General features: G+C 42.6%; 1 protein-coding gene across 1 annotated transcript; it reads left to right on the top strand.

The window, feature by feature from the left end:
• The first annotated feature begins 1,551 nt into the window (after positions 1–1,551).
• On the top strand, positions 1,552–13,226 carry CFAP161 (cilia and flagella associated protein 161). The gene is made up of 7 exons (XM_061181729.1): positions 1,552–1,626; positions 2,478–2,567; positions 3,087–3,319; positions 4,560–4,644; positions 9,254–9,412; positions 12,516–12,589; positions 12,995–13,226. Exons 1-7 carry the CDS (start codon positions 1,558–1,560, stop codon positions 13,224–13,226), a joined length of 942 nt encoding a protein of 313 aa, XP_061037712.1. The 5' UTR covers positions 1,552–1,557.
• The last annotated feature ends 8,835 nt before the right edge of the window (positions 13,227–22,061 follow it).

The raw sequence follows: 22,061 nt of genomic DNA on the forward strand, positions 1-22,061 counted from the left end.
TGTTGATCCTGTAACATACAGAAGTGTACAATACTTGACCATAATAACACAAAGAAAATAGGTGAGAGCAAAGCTGTCTTGGTGTAAGGACTTAAGCAAATAACTGAATCATTAGAACCTTAATAAATCATATGGAGACCAAAGTTGCCTTATCATACTCCCAATTTTACAGGGAATATGGAAACAAAGAGAAAAAACATGGACTTTGGAGTCAGAAAATCTGAGTTAAGTCCTTGCTTTGAGCAACTGTTAGCAGTTTGAACTTGGATAAGCCACTAGCATCTTTGAGTCTCAGTTACTTGATTTATCAAGTGCAGTTAGTGATATAATATCTGACTTACCTTCTTTGTCCCATTTATCCTTTTGAAGGATCCTAGCATGTGATGCTGTACTGACAAAGCTCATGTATTCACAAATGTGTGAGAATGTTCCTATTTGTATCCCAAGCTGCAGCCTGCCAGCTCAAATCCAAGTTCATCTCCAAAGTCCCCTTTCCCTCAGTTACCACCCATAGATCTCCTTACTCTCATTCTCACCATCCCCCAAGGCAGAAATGAATCTTTCTTTAAGTGCCTATGGCCCTTCATTGGCACATCTTTAATTGCACTCATTCCATTCTTTCTGAAGTAATTTGTTTTCATGAACTCTCTTCTCTTTTAGACTGAGGTTGCTGAAGGGAAGAAAGGTCCCTGTGTCTTTCATTTCTGTCCTCTCTTAGTAGACACTAAATAAAGGTGAATTACTGAATGCATTCAATCAGCATCAAGCCCTGGGGAGTCCTGCAGTAACTGTTCACCCTTCCTACTCATAAAATTATATTTTGTTTAAAAAAATGTTGGCTCCAGCATATTCTAGTTTTATCAAGACTTCTTGCAAATCATAGGCTTGTCCTTGCACTTGGTATCTGGGGGAGGGAGGAGGAATGCTGTAAAGTCTGTGAAAATAAGAACCACCTCAGAAACATATAAACACAAATAGGCTAGCATGACATATTTCTTACTTTGGAGACAGTGAAAATTTTGAGTAATTTTCTCTTCCACCTTCTCTCTATATTATTTTGGTTTCCAAATTTCTACATTGAGCCAGTATTATGATTAGGATGAAATGGCTGCTTTCCGATAATAAAAGTAGGCTGCAAGCAAGCTATGCTTCCATTTCAAAGCTCCTCTTTGCTGCCCCCCAAAGCAAGGGATACTCTACTTAAAAGCAATTTTCGTTTAGATTCTAAAAGAAAAAAAAGTTAAAAATTTCTCTCTAGCGATCATTTAGGACAGTGAGGTCTGTAGGCTCGAGTTTCTTCTCTTGCCTGCTTTGCAATTAAACTCAAGAAAAACCTAAGAGGGGAAGCGAGGCGCAGGGTTGGGGGGCGGAGGGGGGGCCGGTGACAGCCCCTGGAATGGGGCCGCACCAGAGCCCAGCGCAACTCGTGTGTCGTCACTTATTGGCTAGCAGGGTTCCGCACCTTGGCCAATCGCAGGGGGCCGGGTCGTCATGGCGACGGGGAGGCTAACACAGGCGCTGTGCCCCGGAAGCTTGTTCGTGGGAGAGCAGGGGACGATGGCTCAGAACCTGTACGGTCCAGGAGTCCGGATGGGCAACTGGAACGAGGACGTCTACCTGGAGGAGGTACGGAGGGAGTGGCCTGGCACGGCCCGCCCACTGCGCGGGGACTCCCACCCCTGGCCTAAGTTCAGACCCCTACACTGAGCATCCCAAGCCTCCTTTCGCACCCAGCACACACCCAATGTCCCTAAAATCCTAACTCCCTCTGAACGCCCTAAGAATCTCACTGGCTGACCCGCAGGTCTCACGTCCTTCTACTCTTTACCCGCGTCTCTTGGCCTCCCAAACTCTCAAGGCCCCTGCCTGTGTCTCTCCCTTAGTCTAGAGCCCCACTAAATTCCCTCTGTTCCGCAGAGACTTACAGTCTCCGAAGCTGCGGTCCAGGTGAGCAGGTAGACTCTAAGCAGAAATACTGTCCCCATCCCCAACCTTGTCCCACATACCCTCCTGAGTGTCCCCGTAGCATCCCTTTTACTGACCTTATACTCATTGCCCTGAATTGTCCTATGGCGGTCTTAACAAGACCCTGGGCCATCCTTTTATGGAACTAGTTGGGTGGGGAGACACTGTCGGTGTCCATCATCATACAACTAGCAGAGACCTCAGTAGGAGGGGATATATGACCTCCAAATGTTACTCATCATTGTCACTGGTTGGAGTAATTACAGGTGATGTTTCTTTTTTGAGTCTTTCTCATTTTTCTAAACATCCCACAATGAAATAAAAAATAAAGTAATGCTAAAAAAGTAATGCTAAAAAAAGTCCCCCATTCCCATTATGCTCACATTTCTTTTTACGTTCTCAAAGTTTGCTTTTACAACTCGTCGTGCTTTGGACCTAAAAGCTCTCAGTATCTCTATTATTCAGGACTATCGTTGACCCTTTGGGTTTCATTCATTTTTCTCTTTAACCAGGAGCTCATGAAAGACTTCTTAGCAAAGAGGGACAAGGGACAACTTCTCATACAGAGAAACAGAAGACTGAAAGAGAATCTTTTGAGACCGGTAATTTTAAATTCAAGGGTTGTTTTCAAAAGTCTATCAAATTAAATGTGAGAATATGTTAAAGAAGCAAAAATTCCATAAGTGAGTTGTCATTTGGAAAATACCATTTCTTCTCTTTAGATAACCACAATGTTTAAAATTCCCTAAGAGTTTAGAAACATGAGAAGTTTGCTATTATGTTCACCTGCATTTTCCAAATTAAGAAATGAATAGATTGATACATGCACGAGTAAAATGCCCTTTAGTTGGTGCTCGAGAAAATTTCTAGGAATGTTGAATAAATTAATAATGGAATCAACCCATGTAGTTTTTTCACCAGCTTTATTTTACTTCGTTTGGGATTATCAGGGGCATTGATTTGGCAAATAGGGAGCAGATTGGTGTCAGGAAAAGGAAGAAGAAAGATTTCAGGAAATTCAAGTCAATCCCTTCTTAAAATAGGGTACATCTGCAGTGGCCTCGGCACTGGCTGTGAAGGAATCGCATGGTTTATCTGAAAAACTCCTATTTAAATTGTAGATGCAGCTTTCCATATCTGAAGACGGATACATTCGCTATGGCGACAAAGTGATGCTTGTGAATCCTGACCACCCTGAGACAGAAGCTGATCTGTTTCTGGGCGGGGACCTGAGCTTGTGTATGACTCCAGATGAAATTAAAGCCCATCTGAGTGACGAATTAGAGGTGCCCTGTGGCCTGAGTGCAGCTCAAACCAAGATTCCGGTTGGCAGAAACACTTATACCATTTTGTGGTAAAGATACTTTAATTTTAGGCTCATTTTCATCATAAATATCTGTTTTCACTTGCAGTTTAAGGATGCCCTGGGATTAGAGCAGTGCTGATTGGAGGCAAAGGTTATGTGAATATTCTCTGTGATTCTCATCTTGCTTTCTTATCTTGAGAATGATTGTCAAGGGGCCTTTACAATCCTGTTACCTTAAACATCAGGATAATGGGTAATTTGATTTCAGTTCACATCAGGATAATGGATAATTTGAATTCAATTCAAAATGCTTAATTCAAAAGTATTGGATCCAGGGAATTAAATTCAGAATCTGCCCAGAAGCAAAGTGGGTTTTCCTAATAACATTTCATAATGCTTTGAGCTCATTTGAGTGCTTTCATTGTTTTTAATGCTACTCTGTTATTTCTACATCAGAAATATATAGTTAAATGCAAGGTAGCAGTACATGGGGATTTGCTGTTTTAAAATTAATTGTCCACTAAAAATGTACTTGAATTTTTGGAGATGACCATTTAAATCCTTAGAGAATAGATACATAATTACAATTAAAAGTCATTGCTTTCAGTTTGTTACTAAACTATGATAGCAAGTTTATATGACAGGGATATAACTAGTCCTTTAAGTCTTTAGATTTTTTGAATACACATAATTTATGTTAAAACAGCTAAAAATTGATCACAATTTCTGTTTCCTGGAAGATTAAGAGGGAAGAGTGTATTAAATGTCTACAAATTTGTTACCTTGCTTCTCTCTAAAGTTGTCAGTGTATGGGGATGTCATATATAGAATAGGGAATATAGTCAGTAATATCATAATAATTTTAAATGGCAACAGAGGGTAAATAGATTTATTGTGATCATCTCCTAACGTGTATAAATATCAAATCATGATGTATACACTTAAAACTAAATATAAGATTATATATCAATTGTACTTCAATTAAAAAAAAGATGTCAGTGGACTTGGACCAATTCATTAGTGTAGGACAGTATGACTTGCTCAGTCTACCCTAGGCTCACAAAGTGGGAACACTGTGTGTTCCGAGTGTGTTGGAAGACAGTGAGTAAGGTGCCAGCAAGACTTGAAGGCCAAAAGAAAAGACCTTTTGGTAAGTGACTTATTTCAGTTATGGTACATGAATAGACATTACTAAGAAAATTATAAACAAAAGTGCATACACAAAAAATAGAGCTGTAGAATGATCCTAATACAGAGAATTTACATTCTATTAATTCTCCACTGACAGTGCAGCTGGAGAGGTCATTGGTCAGGTCCTTAGATACGGGCAGAACTTTCGCCTCGGGATAGCAGGAGGATTTGCAGACAGAATGGTAAGTCGTAACACTGCACGTCTACTTTGGACCAGTCATTTTTGTTTCCATGTGGGCTAATGGCTACTTACTGAAGTGGACAGAGAACTCTATGGGCATGGGCTCCATCTCTGGCCTCATTATGGTGTCAGCCTGCAGCTTTTCCAAGGCAGTTTGGGGCCAATTCTTTCCTTCTAACCTCACGAATTACAAAAATACATCCTTAAAAGCTAAAGAGTAAGGGGAAAAAAAAACCTCTTTGCAATGCAGCTGGTAAAAAGCAAAAATTTATACCACCTCCACTTGTAAGTTAAATGATCAGATTATGTAATAATAATCTGACAGCTGTTTAATGTCACCAATGCTAACACATTTGCATAAATCGGGGAGCATAAGTCTTTGATCTTTACCTCTACCTTGGGAATTAGGCAGTGTAATAGAACCAGACAAATATGGATTTGAATTCCAGCTGAGATGCATACCTAAGGGTTGGGACTTTGGGTAAGTTATTTAACCTTTTTGAGTCTTTCTATAAAATGGAGATTATTTACTTACTACGTGTTTAAGAGCTTCACATATGTTAACTCATTTATTCCCCCCAACAAGTCTTTAAAGTAGGGACTATTTTACCCCTGTTTTACTGATGGGGAAACCGAGGCACAGCAAGTTAAGTGACTTCGCTCCAAGTCACTTGGCTACTAAGTGGCAGAGCTGGTATTCTATATAACATTTTTCATTGAATCAAAGATTCTATTATTGTATGATGTGGCATCATCATCACCAGCAGCATCATTATTATTTTCATACTACCAAGAAATCAATGCTGGCAATTAAATTCTGACACACCATAGATGGTAAGCTGCAGCCTGATTTTAAATGTGAAAATTAGAGGAAATACCCAGTTGTTGAAAGAGGAAATAAATCATCACTGTCTCATCCAGAGAGTAGCCCTACTAACATTTTAGCTTATTTTATAAAGGGAAAATCTTAAAATATAGGGAAAATTACAAGCATTACAACATTTAGATATTATTTCTTTTCTTTTCTTTTTTTGTTTCTCTCTTTCTTTTTATTTACCTTCTTTTCCCACCTCTCCCTTCCATCTCTGCTCTCCTTCTCTTTCCCCTAAATCATCTGTTCTCTGCCTGTTTATTGACTTGGGCTTAAATATCTGCTCTTCCACAGATGATAAAAATTTGTCATGTTTGTTGTTAATATTTCCTCTCATTTGTTAACTTGGCTTTTAAATTGTAGTTGTTCTCATCTATTTTTGAGTAAAATCTATCAGTGCTTTTCTCTGTAATTCCTTCCATTGCTCAGAGCCTTTGAAATCTGCTCCAAAGATATGATAAAAAGAATAACTTGTATTAATTTTTAGATGTCTAAACTTGAACTGTTGCTTAAGTTTATTCTTTCATCCACTTGGGATTTATTTTGATAAAGGCCTTGATGTGAACATCTAAATTTCCCCCAAATGACTAGTCAGTCATATCTGTGTTATTTCTTGAATAATTATTCCTTTCTTCACTGACACATGCTGCATGCATTAAATTATTAGACATGGCTTTCTATTTGGATCCTTTGAACTGGAGTTGTTTATTTTTGTTCCAGGTCACTTTGATGACTTGTAGGACTAGTTCTTTATCATTACACTTATTTGTCTGAATTATGTTAGGAATTAATCTTTCAGTTAAATGTAATAATAATTTTTTTAAGTCCCTCTGCCCCTGTGGGGGGAAAGTCACTTGGTATTTTGATTGGCATTGTAAAATTAAGTAAGTTCACATATTTAGTAGCTTTACAATATTTGTCCTTCTGAGATGTCTCTCTATTTCTTCAATTATTCTTTTCTATCTCTCAGTAAAGTTTTGTGCTTTCCTTCACATGGATCTGACACTGATCTCGTCAAGGTTATTCCTTGGTATCTTCTATTTTGGAAGCTATTGAAGGTAGGTCCTTTTGACAGTTGCAGCAAAAATAGAAGATAGACATTGATTTTTATACTCACCTTGGAAGAAATCACTTACTCTTATGAATTCTAGTTGATTCTCTTAGGACTTCTAGGTAGACAGTCATCTCATCTTCAAATTATGACAATTTTATCTCTTCTCAAATTCTTATACCTCTTATTTCTGTTTCTTGTCTTTGAATTAGCAAGCTCTTTCAGGGTATTTATGAAAAATCTGGTGATGGTGGCCTTGCAGAGCCCTGATTTTTGTTCCTGATTTTCTTATTGTTTTTCTTTATATGAACAAAGCAACGTTTGTGGTTTGAGATAGACATTATTTTCCATTTGCTCTGAATGTCATTGTCATTCTCCCTATCAGCCAGGCCAAAGCTGCAGTGTATCTTGGACCCATCTTCCTTTCCCACCCACATCCAGCTCCAGCTATCGTCAGGTCCCATGGCTCTTCCTTCACAGTGCAGTTTCACCCATCTTTGCACTCCCAGTGCCGGTACCTCAGCCCACGCCCCCATAGCTTCATCCCTTTAGTCTATCCTGACTTCATCTCATACTCGCAGCGTGCTGTCAGGTCAATCCTTTAAAAGCTCAGCTTTGCTCACCTTCCACCTCCACTGAAAAGTCAGTAGCGGTGCCCCCATTGCCCTCTGCATTAAGTGCTGCTGTTCACTGTGGCATTTAAAGCCCTCCCTGTCCACACTCATCCTCTCGGGCTCCCTGATACCACATCACCTCCTCCTCGGAGTCTTTCCTGAGCCCCTGGGAGAGCATGTGTTCCCATCTCTCCCCTCCTATAGCTCTTTGCATCCCTGCTGGACGCCATACCTTATAGATGCTTCCAATTTCTATACTCAATCATCCCTCCTGTTAGTTGGAAAGCTTCTTGAGGGCAGTACCTCATTTCTGCCTTCCCCAGAGCGCTTCATGGCATAGCTTTGTATAGAAAAGGTGTTTAATGAAAACCGATCAAGATATGCAGAAACGACCTCCAGGTGCAGGGCGAAGGCGAATCAGTAAACGGCTAACGAGGAGCTAACATTATGGACCTTTCAGCAAGATGGCGTGCTCCTTGGCGAAGTTATAGGCAACCAGAGAGCTGACAGAAGTTCCAAGTGTGGACATCAATTCCAGAGGGGCCGAGGCCCACTTGGAGGCTCACATATGAATATCAGCTGTGCTGGTGTTGGTTTTAAGAGCACTTCACTTCATGCAATAAGTTTCATGCAACATTATTTATAATGAATAAAATATTGCTCCAGGCCTGATGCCCTGAAAAAGAGGAGGAGTCAGAATGGGAGAAAATATTTGCAAACGAAGCAACGGACAAAGGATTAATCTCCAAAATATACAAGCAGCTCGTGCAGCTCAATATCAAAAAAACCAAACAATCCAATCCAAAAATGGGCAGAAGACCTAAATAGACATTTCTCCAAAGAAGATATACAGATTGCCAACAAACACATGAAAAGATGCTCAACATCACTAATCATTTGAGAAATGCAGATCAAAACTACAATGAGGTATCACCTCACACTGGTCAGAATAGCCATCATCAAAAAGTCTACAAACAATAAATGCTGGAGAGGGTGTGGAGAAAAGGGAACACTCTTGCACTGTTGGTGGGTATGTAAATTGATACAGCCACTATGGAGAACAGTATGGAGGTTCCTTAAAAAACTAAAAATAGGACTACCATACGACCCAGCAATCCCACTACTGGGCATATACCCTGAGAAAACCATATTTCAAAAAGAGTCATGTACCACAATGTTCATTGCAGCTCTATTTACAGTAGCCAGGACATGGCAGCAACCTAAGTGTCCATCAACAGATGAATGGATAAAGAAGATGTGGCACATATATACAATGGAATATTACTCAGCCATAAAAAGAAACGAAATTGAGTTATTTGTAGTGAGATGGATGGACCTAGAGACTGTCATACAGAGTGAAGTAAGTCAGAGAAAAACAAATACTGTATGCTAACACATATATATGGAATCTAAAAAAAAAAAAGGTTCTGAATAATGTAGGGGCAGGACAGGAATAAAGACGCAGACATAGAGAATGGACTTGAGGACACGGGGAGGGGGAAGGGTAAGCTGGGACGAAGTGAGAGAGTGGCATGGACATATATACACTACCAAATGTAAAATAGATGGCCAGTGGGAAGCAGCCACATAGCACAGGGAGATCAGCTCGGTGCTTTGTGACCACCTAGAGGGGTGGGATAGGGAGGGTGGGAGGGAGACACAAGAGGGAGGAGATAGGGGGATATATGTATATGTATAGCTGATTCACTTTGTTATACAGCAGAAACTAACACACCATTGTAAAGCAATTATACTCCAATAAAGATGTTAAAAATAAAATAAAATAAATAAAAATTAAAAAAAGAGGAGGAGTGCATGAGATGGAGAGGGAGGCTGGGTTTGGTATTCCAAGGAAGGGAAAGCAGTTGCAGGTGATGTGAGGGCGGGTGGTCTCAGCCTCTGAGATGGCCTTTCTGAGGGAGAGGAAAGTTGAATGTTCTTGTACAATCCGTAAGAACAGGGTTTTTGAAAACTGCTTTGGAACACACTGGCCGTCCAGCCAGTTGACTGCTCCCTGCTTCCCCAGCCTCTTGGATAGCTGTGAGCTAGTCCATCTGCTTGCTGTCGTTTTCAGTTATATTTATCAAGTGACCACAGGACCCTCATGAAGTCGTCTAAGAGGTCTTGGCTCCAGGAGGTGTACCTGACGTATGAGGACTCCTACCTGAACTGCTGGCAGGCAGCCTTCCCTGACCCCCAGCTACGCCTGGAATATGAAGGCTTCCCCATCCTGGTGAGCGCAGCCTGGGGAAAACAGACGTGTGCGCGGATGCTGTGAAGTGGGTGCGATTTACTCCTGTGTGTGAAATGGAGGCCTGTCAGGGCTCCGATGCCTTATATGCCTCACACACTTTCACTCTCTCTCTCTTTTTCATTTCTTTCTTTCTTTTTTAAAATATTTATTTATTTTTTATTAAAAAATTAAAAAAAAAATTTTTTTGGCTGCACCGTGCAGCATGCAGGATCTTAGCTCCCTGACCAGGGATCGAACCTGTGCCCCCTGCAGTGGAAGAGCAGAGTCTTAACCACTGGACCGCCAGGAAGTCCCTCTTTTTCATTTCTAACTCAAGTTTGGGAGGCACCGTTTTGCCCTGTGGCAGCATCCTGCCTTGGTGTTTCTTGACTCTGGCGGCGCACAGAATCACCTACAGAACTTCATAAAGATACCGAGGCCCAGGCTCTGCCCCTGAGATCAGGCTGAGAACCACTGCCCCGAGATTGTGAGGGTGATGACACTGCTTTCTTTCAGGCCTCTGTTAAGTCCTCATTTCTAAAGAGACTGGGTAATCTGGGGGAAGTGAAGGACAGGGCAGGGCAGACGCACAGGTGAGCACATTGCTGGACATTTTCTCAGGAGCCTGGGCCCTGCGGACAGGAGCACAGTTCTGGATGGGAAGGCAGGTCTGATGGGCACAGAGCTGTTTTGAGGACCAGAGGCCATGCTACTTGCTTGTGAGACATCCAGCAGACAGAGACTAAGGAGTTGTTGGAGGTTATTGGGAGAGTTACTGGATTTACAGCCAGGAAGGACTTAGAGTTGGCCATCCAGGAAGGGGCCCCCAGTTACCAGCCACTCTGAATCCACCTGACGCAGCAGGCTTCTCTCCCGAGCTCTGCAGGCGGACCCAGGTTTGCGAGGGTCTCTCTCCCAGCACGGAGAATATACACGTGGTCCACAACGATCCATGCTTGACAGATTTCCTCTCTTCCACTGGTCTTTGCCAAGCTTTGCTCTCCTTGGAATTGCCTCTCATTCCCATGATTTAAACTGTCAGTATCTCAGCTTCATTGTCTGTAAAATGGGGATAGATGATGATGCCTAACTAACGAGGTTTTGTGAGGATTAAGCGGTTAGTACATTTACAGTGCTTATTAGAAAAGTGCCTGGCCCAGACAGCACTCCCAAGCATTCATTGCTGTTAATTTAACGGTGGTTGTTCTATTGTTGCTGTCATTAGGTTAGAGAGGTTGGGGAGTTCAGGCACCAGGAGCTCGTTTCTCTGTTGTTAACTCAGTCCACAGCCCGAGGCAGGTCTCTGAGCCACATTCAGACACATCTGCAGAATGGGACATTTCATACCTGCCCAGCTGCTGTCCACATGTCAATACCCTCCAGTCAGAGACCATCAGGAGCACCTGGGGTTGAACGAGTCGGCTTTATTACTTGTTGCAGTGATGGAGAATGCGCGCCATGGAAAACCGTGGGGCGTCTCAGTAAGAGGCTGTTATACATGGTCCGAAAGGATACATGCACCCCAGTGTTCATAGCAGCACTGTTTACAATAGCCAAGACATGAAAGCAACCTAAATGTCCATTGACAGGGGAGCAGATAAAGAAGATGTGGTACATATATACAATGGAGTAGTACTCAGCCATAGAAAAGAATGAATTAGTGCCATTTGCAGCAACATGGATGGGCCTAGAGACTGTCATACTGAGTGAAGTAAGTCAGACAGAGGAAGAAATACGATATCGCTTATATGCGGAATCTGAAAAGAAATGATACAAGTGAGCTTATTTACAAAACAGAAACAGACTCACAGACTTAGAGAACGAACTTACGGTTACCAAGGGGAAGGGTGGGAGGAAGGGATAGTTAGGGAGTTTGGGATTGACATGCACACTCTGCTATCTTTTAAATGGATAACCAACAAGGACCTACTGTATAGCACAGGAAACTCTGCTCAATATCATGTAACAACCTAAATGGGAAAAGAATTTGAAAAAGAAGAGATACATGTATATGTATCACTGAATACGTTTGTTGTACACCTGAAACTAACACAACATTGTTAATCAACTATACTCCAATATAAAATAAAAAGTTTTAAAAATAAAATAAAATAAAATAATTAGAAAGAAAGGACAAGTTATAGAATTGGGGCTGTGGTTGGGAGATTTTAGTGAGGGTCTCAGGAAGTGGGGCTTTGCCCTGGATTGGAATCTGTCAGGAAGCAGGGCTGTCTCAGTACATCTTATCTATAGAGGGCAGGCCAGAGCACGGCCAAAGCTGTCATGAGTAAGGAAGCAGCAGTCACTCCTATTCTCTAGGAGAGGAGGACATTTGGTATTTTGTGGCTTGGACAATGCTCATGTCTTTGCTGTGTTCAGACATGATCACAAAGTGGTCTTCTTTTTGTCTTGACCCATCGTGGTCACAGCGTGGCCTTGTCTGATGTGGGCACTGTGTGAAATTGATTATATGCCACAGGGGAACACTAAGGCAGAGCCCTGGGTGCCAGGCCAGTTCCCGGATGTCAGGGACTGCTTTTCCCCATCTCACACTGCTTTTAGCTTACACGAGTCAGGATTTTGAAATAATATGTCTTTTATTTTCTGATTATAAACAATATATGTTCACTTATGGAAAGTCAGAAGAGTACAAAAAATAATATGATGATTACCAGTTGTTCCATCTTCTAGAGAAAGCCACTGTTATCATTTCTTTTTCCATGCATATGTTTTTTTTAATTGTTTTAATTTTAAAAAAAAATAGGACATCAGGAATATTCTTATTTTTTCCACTTAACACCACTGACCATATTTCAACTTGTCAAAGATCTTCTTCAATATGACTTTAAATGATTGTATAATGTTTCATCATATGTGTATCTAAAATAATGTATTTATTAATCTATTATGGTTTGGCTTCTAGGTTATTCCATCTCTCTCTCCCTCTCTCTCTCTCTCTCTCTCTCTCTCTCTCTATATATATATATATATATATAAATATATATATATAAATGAATATATACTATATTTCCAAATTTTTGCTTTTAGGAAACTGGAGGCCTTAATTCATAATTCAAATAACATACCCTCTTTATCTTTAAAGGCAAATGCAAAAATTCTTATCAATCACTGCCACACGAATCGGGGGCTGGTGGCCCACCGGCATCTTTTCTTAAGGTATTGTATAGCAGGGTACAAGAAAATGCCATGCCAGAGGGCAGGGGCTGTGAATATAGGCAAAGAAGTTCAATTTAAAGAGGATGGCCACGCACAGAAAAAGTCCTTTGATGACGAAATATCGCCACATAGAACTTTGATGGTGTGAAAACTCCTATTAGAGCCCCTTCTATTATACAGGTCCTTCCCCACAGAGGACTTTAGCTGTAATGGGATCCTATCTACCTGGTCCTTGCCCAAATAGGATGAGTCTTGTTGGCAAACACATAGTGTTTTAGAGACGCCCCCCCCCCCCCAAGAGCTTTATATAGCAGTGTGTTGAATTAGGTGCTTTGAGATGAACTTAACAGCTTACTGAGGGTTGTAATTCCATTTCCAACCAGTGTTAATTCTTTCTTGCCCCAGTACCTATTTTGGAAAGGAAGCAGAGGTCGCTGCACACACATATCTGGATTCACACAGAGTTGAAAAGCCAAAGAACCATTGGATGTTGGTGACTGGGAATCCCAGGAAGGACTCGTCCACCATGTTGGACCTGCCTAAACCGCCGGCGGAGGACACCCGAGTCCTGGAGCAGGTGGCGGAGCCGGGGGCCAGGAACGCACCTGGCGCGCATGCGTGCACTCGTCCGATGTAGCTTTACAGGAAATCTATCTTGGTCATGCCTCAAGCTATTCTTAAGGAAGGCACAGAACTCTCTGAACATTGTATTAAAACAAAGGCTGTATTCAGATTATTGAATTAACGTGGAGGTCTAGGACACAGGAAAAAACAAACAAACAAAAAACCTTGCCTTGGGCCGTAGCTCAGAAATAGCCTTTGAAGGTGACAGATGATATTCCTTTGTTGATGACCAAATTCTGAAGACTCAGCTTCCTTTATTTAGATCCTACAGCAGCAGCTTCTATAAGGACTGTAAAAAAACTCGTTACTTTTAAAAAATGTTACTTTTTAAAGCTATGTCTGTGTAATGAAGCTATCGGAACTTCACTGAATTTCTGGCACCATTCTCTTTCCCCCGACTCTGTACAATGTACTAAGAAATCAAAAATGGGTAGCTGTGGACTGTGGCCTTACTTTAGAGTTGAACATTTTCCCCCTTGTATTTTTGTGTTTCCTTCTGGCTTGCGAGGGTGGGCTCAAGACCTCTATTTGACCTCCATTATTTTGTAATGATTTTCATGTTGCAGAATCTCCTTATTTCTACCTTATCTTTGAAACCAGTACATTAGTTGTGGCATTCACATCATCAGACAAAATACATATATATCCTTCCATGTGTTTGTCCATCTACTCATTCTTTGTCGAGTACGGAGCACCTATGATGTGTAAGGTGTTGTAATGGGATGAAGAGATGCCCAGCCCAGGAAGTAAAGGTGAGAGCTAAGGCTGGTTCGCTTTTAAATACCGTTGGCCCTCCGTATCTGCGGTTTCGCATCCGTGGCTTCAACCAACCGCTGAATGTGTAGTATTATGTTTATGATCTGCGGTTGGTTGAATCTGCGGCTACGGATTCGGAAGCCACATTAAGGAATTTGAGCATCCTAGGATTTTGGTATCCTCGGGGGCCCTGGAACCAATCCCCGCGGATACCGAGGGACGACTGTATACCCAGAGGCGGAAAGTAAGTCATGGGTTATGTAAATGCGTTTTAAATAGATGCGGCTTCAAGCCAATGTGGCTTGAGCCTCTTCGAGGAGACAGGCATTTGCCCTTCACGTGCAGCAGGAGTTAGGGCGGTGGTTCCTGCCCTTGGCTGTGCACTGGATTCAACTGGAGAACTTTAGCAATTACTGATGCCTGGCCCTAGCCCAGAAATTCTGAGTGAACGGTCTGGGGTGCAGCCAGGGCAAGGAGCATTTTCAGTGTCCTTCGGTTGGCTCTAATGTACTGCCAGAGCTGGGACTCACTGCATCAGGAGAGGAGAAGGAAGCGACGGTTCCTTGGGGGTAGTCAGGAAAGGCTTTTCTGAGTGGGCATTAAATCAGAATTTATGGGGTGGGGCTTTAAAAAATACAGATGCTTGGGCCTACCTCTGGAGATTCTTATTTAATTGATTTGGATTGGAGCCCAGGTATCAGCATTTTAAAAACACTCGCTACTTTTTAAAAAATGTGCCGCCTGGGTTGAGAACCGCTGACTTAGCTGAGCAGAATTTGGTTTGCCTGTGTATCTCCAAAGGGTGTAACCAGAACTGGAGGCAGGTAGATTTGGGCTCCATATGGGGAAAGAATTTCTTGAACAGTTTAAACAATCTGCAAGCGTCTAGACCAGTTCTGGTGCCTTCTTGTCCTGCCATGAGGTGTCCACGGAGAGCTTTCAGACAACATGGGGACTCACATTGCTTCCTTGAGCCATCTTTCAATGGTTCCTTGACTGAATCGCCAAAGAGTTTTAGTCCCCCAGGAATACTGATCAAGTTTGCAAGCATATAGTTAGTGACAACTATGGTGTGACTTCCACCTGGCTGATGGCAACTGTAAGGCCCAGTCATTTTAATTCAAAGATGTTAAAATATGAAAAAGAAATCCCTGTATATCTTAGAATAGGTGAAAGACAATCACTAGAAAGTTAGTGCTATTGAACTGAGCGAGCACTCTCACCTGTATATTACCTTGTGTGATCACGTCAGAGCTGCTGCCTTGGGTCTGCTGAGTGCATTCAAAATTAGTAAGGGGCTTTTACACTCATTTCCTTATTCTTGCTATTTTCTGGGCTTAGATTGGATTTTGTTCATTGCCATAACCCCATTTCTTGAGGAATATCTGTTGACTGAATGAATGAATCCATATCCTTTGCAGAGGTGACAATAGGCTTGTAGAAGTTAAGTGATTTGCTCAAGGTCACATAGCTCATAAATAGCAGAATTGGGCAGGACCAAGTCAGATCTTCTAGACCTTCTTCTAAACCAAAGTTTTCTAACAGCACACTCTCAATTTTTGGGGGTCCAGATAATTCTTTGTTGTGGGGGACTGTCCTGCACCTTGTAAGATGGTTGGCAGCATCCCTGGCCTCTACCTACTAGATGACAGAAACACACCTCCACTTGAGACAACCAAAAATGTCTCTTGTCGTTGCTAAATTTTCCCTGGGGGAAAAATATGCCATTTGAGTACCACTGTCCCTTGGTCTTCTAGATCTTCTTTATTTACCATCTACAGAGGATGCTGTAGAGGGTTTTTCCTTTCTATTTTTTTAATAGAGGTTAGAATATATGGTGTCTAGGTAGCTTCCAGGTTTACTAATAATCTGCTTTTAGCAACTGGCCTGAGCTTTGGTGGAAACCTAGAATTTTGTGTAGGTTGGGCCTCCAGGATAAGGTTGCTATGTGAACCTATGCATAGTTCACCTTGATACACACAGCCAAGAGTGGTATTCAAATTATTAAACAACCTGCACAGTTTTTCCTGAATATCACTGGGCACCAACCTAACAAAACAAACTCCAGCCACAGTGCTGGGGTAGGGTCCTCAAGGTCCCCTGCTGGGCCAGACATTTACTCTCTAGTTTCTGAATTGCAGGGAAGTCCAAGGGTTCCCACCCCCCCCCCACCCCCACGGAGGTGCCAGGGTTGCCAAGGACATCTGAGGGACTTGGGTCAGTAGCTGTGTGAGAGGCACACAGTATCTTAATAGTGGTCTCCAGTGTGGGATACACAAGCTGGCCCATTGAGATGTGAAAGGAAAAGTTTAGAACTTCTATGTATATCATTTTTTTACCCTGTAAAATACATTAATGTGTGTTTCCTACTGTTCAAAATGTTAGTTTTTTTTTTAATGCACATATAGTTTAGTAGGCATGAATAAAATTTGTAAATATAAGTGTGTGTGTGTGTGTGTGTGTATGTAGTTAATGCTCAAAGCTTACCAGGAAGGGTGTACAATAACACAGTGTGGAGACCATTCTGTGTGCTGTGTGTCGTTGTTTGTTATACAGAAAGTGCCACTGAGTCAGTGTTGCTGCGTAGCTCTGTCCCCAATCATGGACTACAGGTTCCCCCTGCCCAACCCAAGGTTCACTTTTGCTCAGTTGAACAGATTTCTCTCCATCCTCCACTGTGTGCCGGTTCTCTTACTAGGATGGTGGAGACAGCAACAAATAAGGCAAAGACCCTGCAACTGGGGGCGAAGGGAGAGGGAAGAAGAAACCACCAGTGATTATGCCCCGAGCCCTCTATGATCCCTGTGGGAGAACAAGGAGATGCTCGGGGACCAGGAAAGGCTGCCCTCGGATGACACTTGAGTGAGAAAGGACACCACAGAGAAGAGCATTCCTGGCCAGGGAGGCCTGAAGTGGGGGGCGTTTGGAGCAGTGGTGAGAGGGGGGCACTTGGCGAGGGGCCGGTTCACAAGGGGCTGTGTGCAGAGCTGCTATTCAACAGGTCCACCCAGTAAGTCTGCACTGGCTGTTAAAATAGTGTATCCCTCTATATTGGTTGGAAAATAGCTGCTGACCCAAGTCCCTGAGATGCCCCTGGCAACCCTGCCACCTCCCAAGTGGGGACCCTTGGACTTCCCTGAAATTCAGCAACTACAGAGTTAATGTCTGGCCCAGCAGGGGGCCTCAAGGACCCTACCCCAGCACTGTGGCTGGAGTTTGTTTTGTTAGGTTGGTGCCCAGTGATATTCAGGAAAAACTGTGCAGGTTGTTTAATAATTTGAATACCACTCTTGGCTGCGTGTATCAAGTTACTGAATTTGAATTTTATCTGGAAGGTGGTGGTCAGCCTTCGAAAGAGTGTGAGGAGGAAAGTGGCATGATTTTGCTTTAGAAAGAGTATTACGGAAGCAGCAGGGAGGTAAAGGGGTCCCCGGGGACAGATGAGCCTCTGAACTAAGGCAGTGTCAGGGGCCGTGGACAGAAGGGGATGGGTTGGAGAGAGATCACAGAGAGAGAGAGAGACAGGACTCCAAACCTGGTGTATGTAAGACCAAGAGAGGACGAGGAGGTGGCACGCAGGTTTGGGGGGCGTGCCCATCCCTGAGACTCAGGACCCGGGAGGACCAGCAGTTGGGCAGGGATGTTGAGTTGTTGCCTGGAGACAACGTGATGTAGCCTGTTTGTCTGTGGGTCCAGCTGCAATCTTGCTACAGTGCCTTCCTCAGCATGGTGATGTCCTCTGCCAGGCTGGTTGAACCCACCAAAACCCCAGCTAAATCCTTGATAATTGGCAGCAAATAAAACTTTAGGATTGAGTAGTACCTATAACTCCCTGCCAGGGGAGCATGGAGGAGTCCGGCAAGCCTGGTGGCCAAGACTGGCCACTTCCCAGCTGCAGGGATGTTATCTCTCTGAGAATCAATGCATCAGCTGTGAAATGGGGAGGATTTCCCCCGTGCCAGGGGAGCACGGGGAGCCCGGCCCTTGAGGACTGCTGGGAGAACCGGATATGTTCAGTTATGTGAAATCAGGTGCTGTGCGTGTGTAAGTGCTTCCCTGTTTCCCCTATGCCTTCGTACGTGAGTTTAGTACATGGACATCCAAGTCAAGGAGTGAGTTTGTCTCCATCTCCTTACTTGGTTCCAACCTGGGATTGGACCCCTTTTCTTTCCCACACACAGTACACCTTTGTGCATTCAATCAAATCCAACAGACCTCATGACTTTTTTATATCAGGTACTGAGCTAGACCCTGGAAAGTATAAACGTGTTCTTACCTTCAGGGTCTCAACTGGGAGATGATGCTTAAGAGATGAAGAGAGGTTATTCCTGTTAAAGAAAAAAAAAAAAGGCATAAGCCAAAGCCATTGACTTGGGGGAAATGCAAGATGTATTAAGAAAGCAGATGGAAGTTCACTTTGATTGGAACGTTGAGTAAGAGACAGGAGGTAAAGCCTTAAAAAGAAAGGCCAGGAGCTTCCCTGGTGGCACAGTGGTTAAGAATCTGCCTGCCAATGCAGGGGACACGGGTTTGAGCCCTGGTCTGGGAAGATTCCACATGCCGTGGAGCAACTAAGTCCATGTGCCACAACTACTGAGCCTGCGCTCTAGAGCCTGCGAGCCACAACTACTGAGCCTGTGTGCCACAACTACTGAAGCCCATGCACTGCAACGAAGAGTAGCCCCGGTTCGCCTCAACTAGAGAAAAAGCAACACAGCAGCAAAGACTCAATGCAACCAAAAATAAATAATAAATTAATTAATTAATTTAAAAAAAAGAAAGGCCAGAGTGTGGAAATTTGCATTTAATACAGTATGTAGGGGGGAGCCACTGCAGGTTTTGGAGCAGGGGAGAGATAGGACAAGAAAGGAAGGTTAATCTGGGAGGGACAGGTACAAGGTAAGTTAAAGGCAGAGGTCATTTCTGAATCCATAATCACAGATGATGAGACCACTAAGGCTTGAACCTATGGAGAGCAGAGCCAATATTCTTACTGATGGGTTTTAGCAGATGAATTAATCTTTTTCTATTATCTCTTCACCAAAGGCAAAAATAGTAGAAACATTGCTTTTTCCATTAGTAAATTCGCTCAACATCTCTCAATATTATCTGGAGGTTTTAAAAAGGAAAATAGCTGCTTTATTTTTAAGAATAACCACTTAGAACCATTTATAGATTTGATAATAATTCAGCAGAAGTTCAATTATTATGGAAATTTAACATAAGGAGAGTCAGTTAAATTACTGGCTTTGATTCCTAAAGGGAGACCATGTTGTAGAGAAGACAATTGGTTAATGTATAAAGAACTCTTATAAGTGAAAGAGGAAACCACAATCATCCCATTAGAAATACAAGGTGCTGGGGCGGAGTCAAAATGGCGGTGTGTGAAGACGCCTAGTTAGTGTCTCCCCAAAACTAGGGCACCTGCCGGCCGCTGGTGGGGACCCTGACGCCCAAGGAGACAGGAGGAACCCCCAAGTGAACCGGTAGGATGTGGGGGGACTGAGCGGGGAGGAGAAGTGGAGGCCAGACAGGATCGGTGCCCCTGTGGCCGGGGAGATCAGGAGAGGCAGGTGGGAGGGGCCCTCCAGGAGGAGCAGGGGAGGAGAGGAGGGTGTTTGCCCTGCCCACTCGAGCCCAGGAAGCCTGTTGGGCTCCCAGGTGAGGTCCCCCACCCTCTGAGACCAGGGATGGGGGGTACGCCTGGGCCCCTTCTGTTCTGTTGAGTCTAAGCCCCACCCTCCCATGGCCCCCAGGGCCTTTTCCAGCCCTGTGGGTCCTAAGCATAGGCACCACCCACCACCCAAACCTCGCCCTTGCTTAGGCCCCACCCTCCACAGCCAAGGCATTTCCCCCCCTTTTTTTTCTTTTCTGTCTTTATTTTTTGTCTCTTTTTTCTTTTCCCTCCTCTTTTTTACTATTGTGGTACTGTTGTACCTTCCTGTTGTTGATTCATCTATATTTTTATTTTTATATTCTTTCTAACATATCTGTTCGTTTCCTAGTCTAATTTTATTTTTTACTTTATTGTTTTCTCTCTCTCTCCTTTTATTTTTTGCCACCCCATGTGGCTTGTGGGATCTTGGTTCATGAACCAGGGGTCAGGCCGAAGCTCGTGTGGTGGGAGCTCCAAGTCCAAACCACTGGACTAACAGAGAACCTCAGACACCAGGGAATATTCATCGGAGTGAGGTCTCCTGGAGGTCCTCATCTCAGCACCAAGACCCAACTCTACCCAACAGCCTACAAACTCCAGTGTTGGAAGCCTCAGGCCAAACAAGTAAGACAGGAACACAATCCCACTGATAAAAAAAAAGAAAATGAGACGGCAAAAAATATGTCACAGATGAAGGAGCAAGGTAAAAACCTACAAGAGCAAATAAATGAAGAGGAAATAGGCAACCTACCTGAAAAAGAATTCAGAGTAATGATAGTAAAGATGATCCAGAATCTCAGAAATAGAATGGAGGCACAGATTGAGAAAATAACTGACGAGGAGCAGAATAAAGAAAAAAGAATGAAAAGAATTGAAGACAATCTCAGAGACCTCTGGGACAACACTAAATGCACCAACATTCGAATTATAGGGGTCCCAGAAGAAGAAGAGAAAAAGAAAGGGTCTGAGAAAATATTTGAAGAGATTATAGTTGAAAACTTCCCTAACATGGGAAAGGAAATAGTCACCCAAGTCCAGGAAGCACAAAGAGTCCCATGCAAGATAAACCCTAGGAAAAACACACCAAGACACATATTAATCAAACTAACAAAAATTAAATTCAAAGAAAAAATATTAAAAGCAGCAAGGGAAAAATAAAAAATAATATACAAAGGAATCCCCATAAGGTTATCAGCTGATTTTTCAGCAGAAACTCTGCAGGCCAGAAGGGAATGGCAGGATATACTTAAAGTGATGAAAGAGAAAAATCTATAACCAAGATTACTCTACCCAGCCAGGATCTCATTCAGATTCAATGGAGAAATCCAAAGCTTTTCAGACAAGCAAAAGCTAAGAGAATTCAGCACCACCAAAGCAGCTTTACAACAAATGCTAAAGAAGCTTCCTTAGGCGGGAAACACAAGAGAAGAAAAAGACCCACAAAAACAAACGCAAAACAATTAAGAGAATGGTAATAGGGACATACATATCAATAATAACCTTGAATGTAAATGGATTAAATGCCCCAACCAAAAGACACAGATGGGCTGACTGGATACAAAAACAAGGCCCATATATATGCTGTCTACAAGAGACCCACTTCAGACCTAGGGACACATACAGACTGAAAGTGAAGGGATGGAAAACTATATTCCATGCAAATGGAAATCAAAAGAAAGCTGGAGTAACAATACTCATATCAGATAAAATAGACTTTAAAATAAAGACTGTTACAAGAGATAAGGAAGGATGCTACATAATGATCAAAGGATCAATCCAAGAAGAAGATATAACAATTATAAATGTTTATGCACCCAATATAAGAGCACCTCAATACATAAGGCTAATGCTAACAACCATGAAAGGAGAAATTGACAGTAACACAATAATAGTAGGGGACTTTAACACCCCACTTATACCAATGGACAGATCATCCAAACAGAAAATAAATAAGGAAACACAAGCTTTAAATGATGCAATAGACCAAATAGATTTAATTGATATTTATAGAACATTCCACCCAAAAGTGGCAGAATACACTTTCTTCTCAAGTGCACGTGGAACATTCTCCAGGATAGATCACAGCTTGGGTCACAAATCAAGCCTCAGAAAATTTAAGAAAATTGAAATCATATCAGGAATCTTTTCTGACCACAACGCTGTGAGATTGGAAATCAATTACAGGAAAAAACTGTAAAAAACACAAATACATGGAGGCTAAACAGTGCACTACTAAATAACCAAGAGATCACTGAAGAAATAAAGAACTACATAGAAACAAATGACAACGAAAACACGACAACCCAAAACCTATGGGACGCAGCAAAAGCAGTTCTAAGAGGGAAGTTTATAGCAATTCAATCTCATATCAAGAAACAAGAAAAATCTCAAACAAGCACTCTAACCCTACACTTAAAACAACTAGAGAAAGAAGAA

Source organism: Eubalaena glacialis, chromosome 2, assembly GCF_028564815.1.
Source record: "Eubalaena glacialis isolate mEubGla1 chromosome 2, mEubGla1.1.hap2.+ XY, whole genome shotgun sequence".
NCBI classification, from domain to species: domain Eukaryota; kingdom Metazoa; phylum Chordata; class Mammalia; order Artiodactyla; family Balaenidae; genus Eubalaena; species Eubalaena glacialis.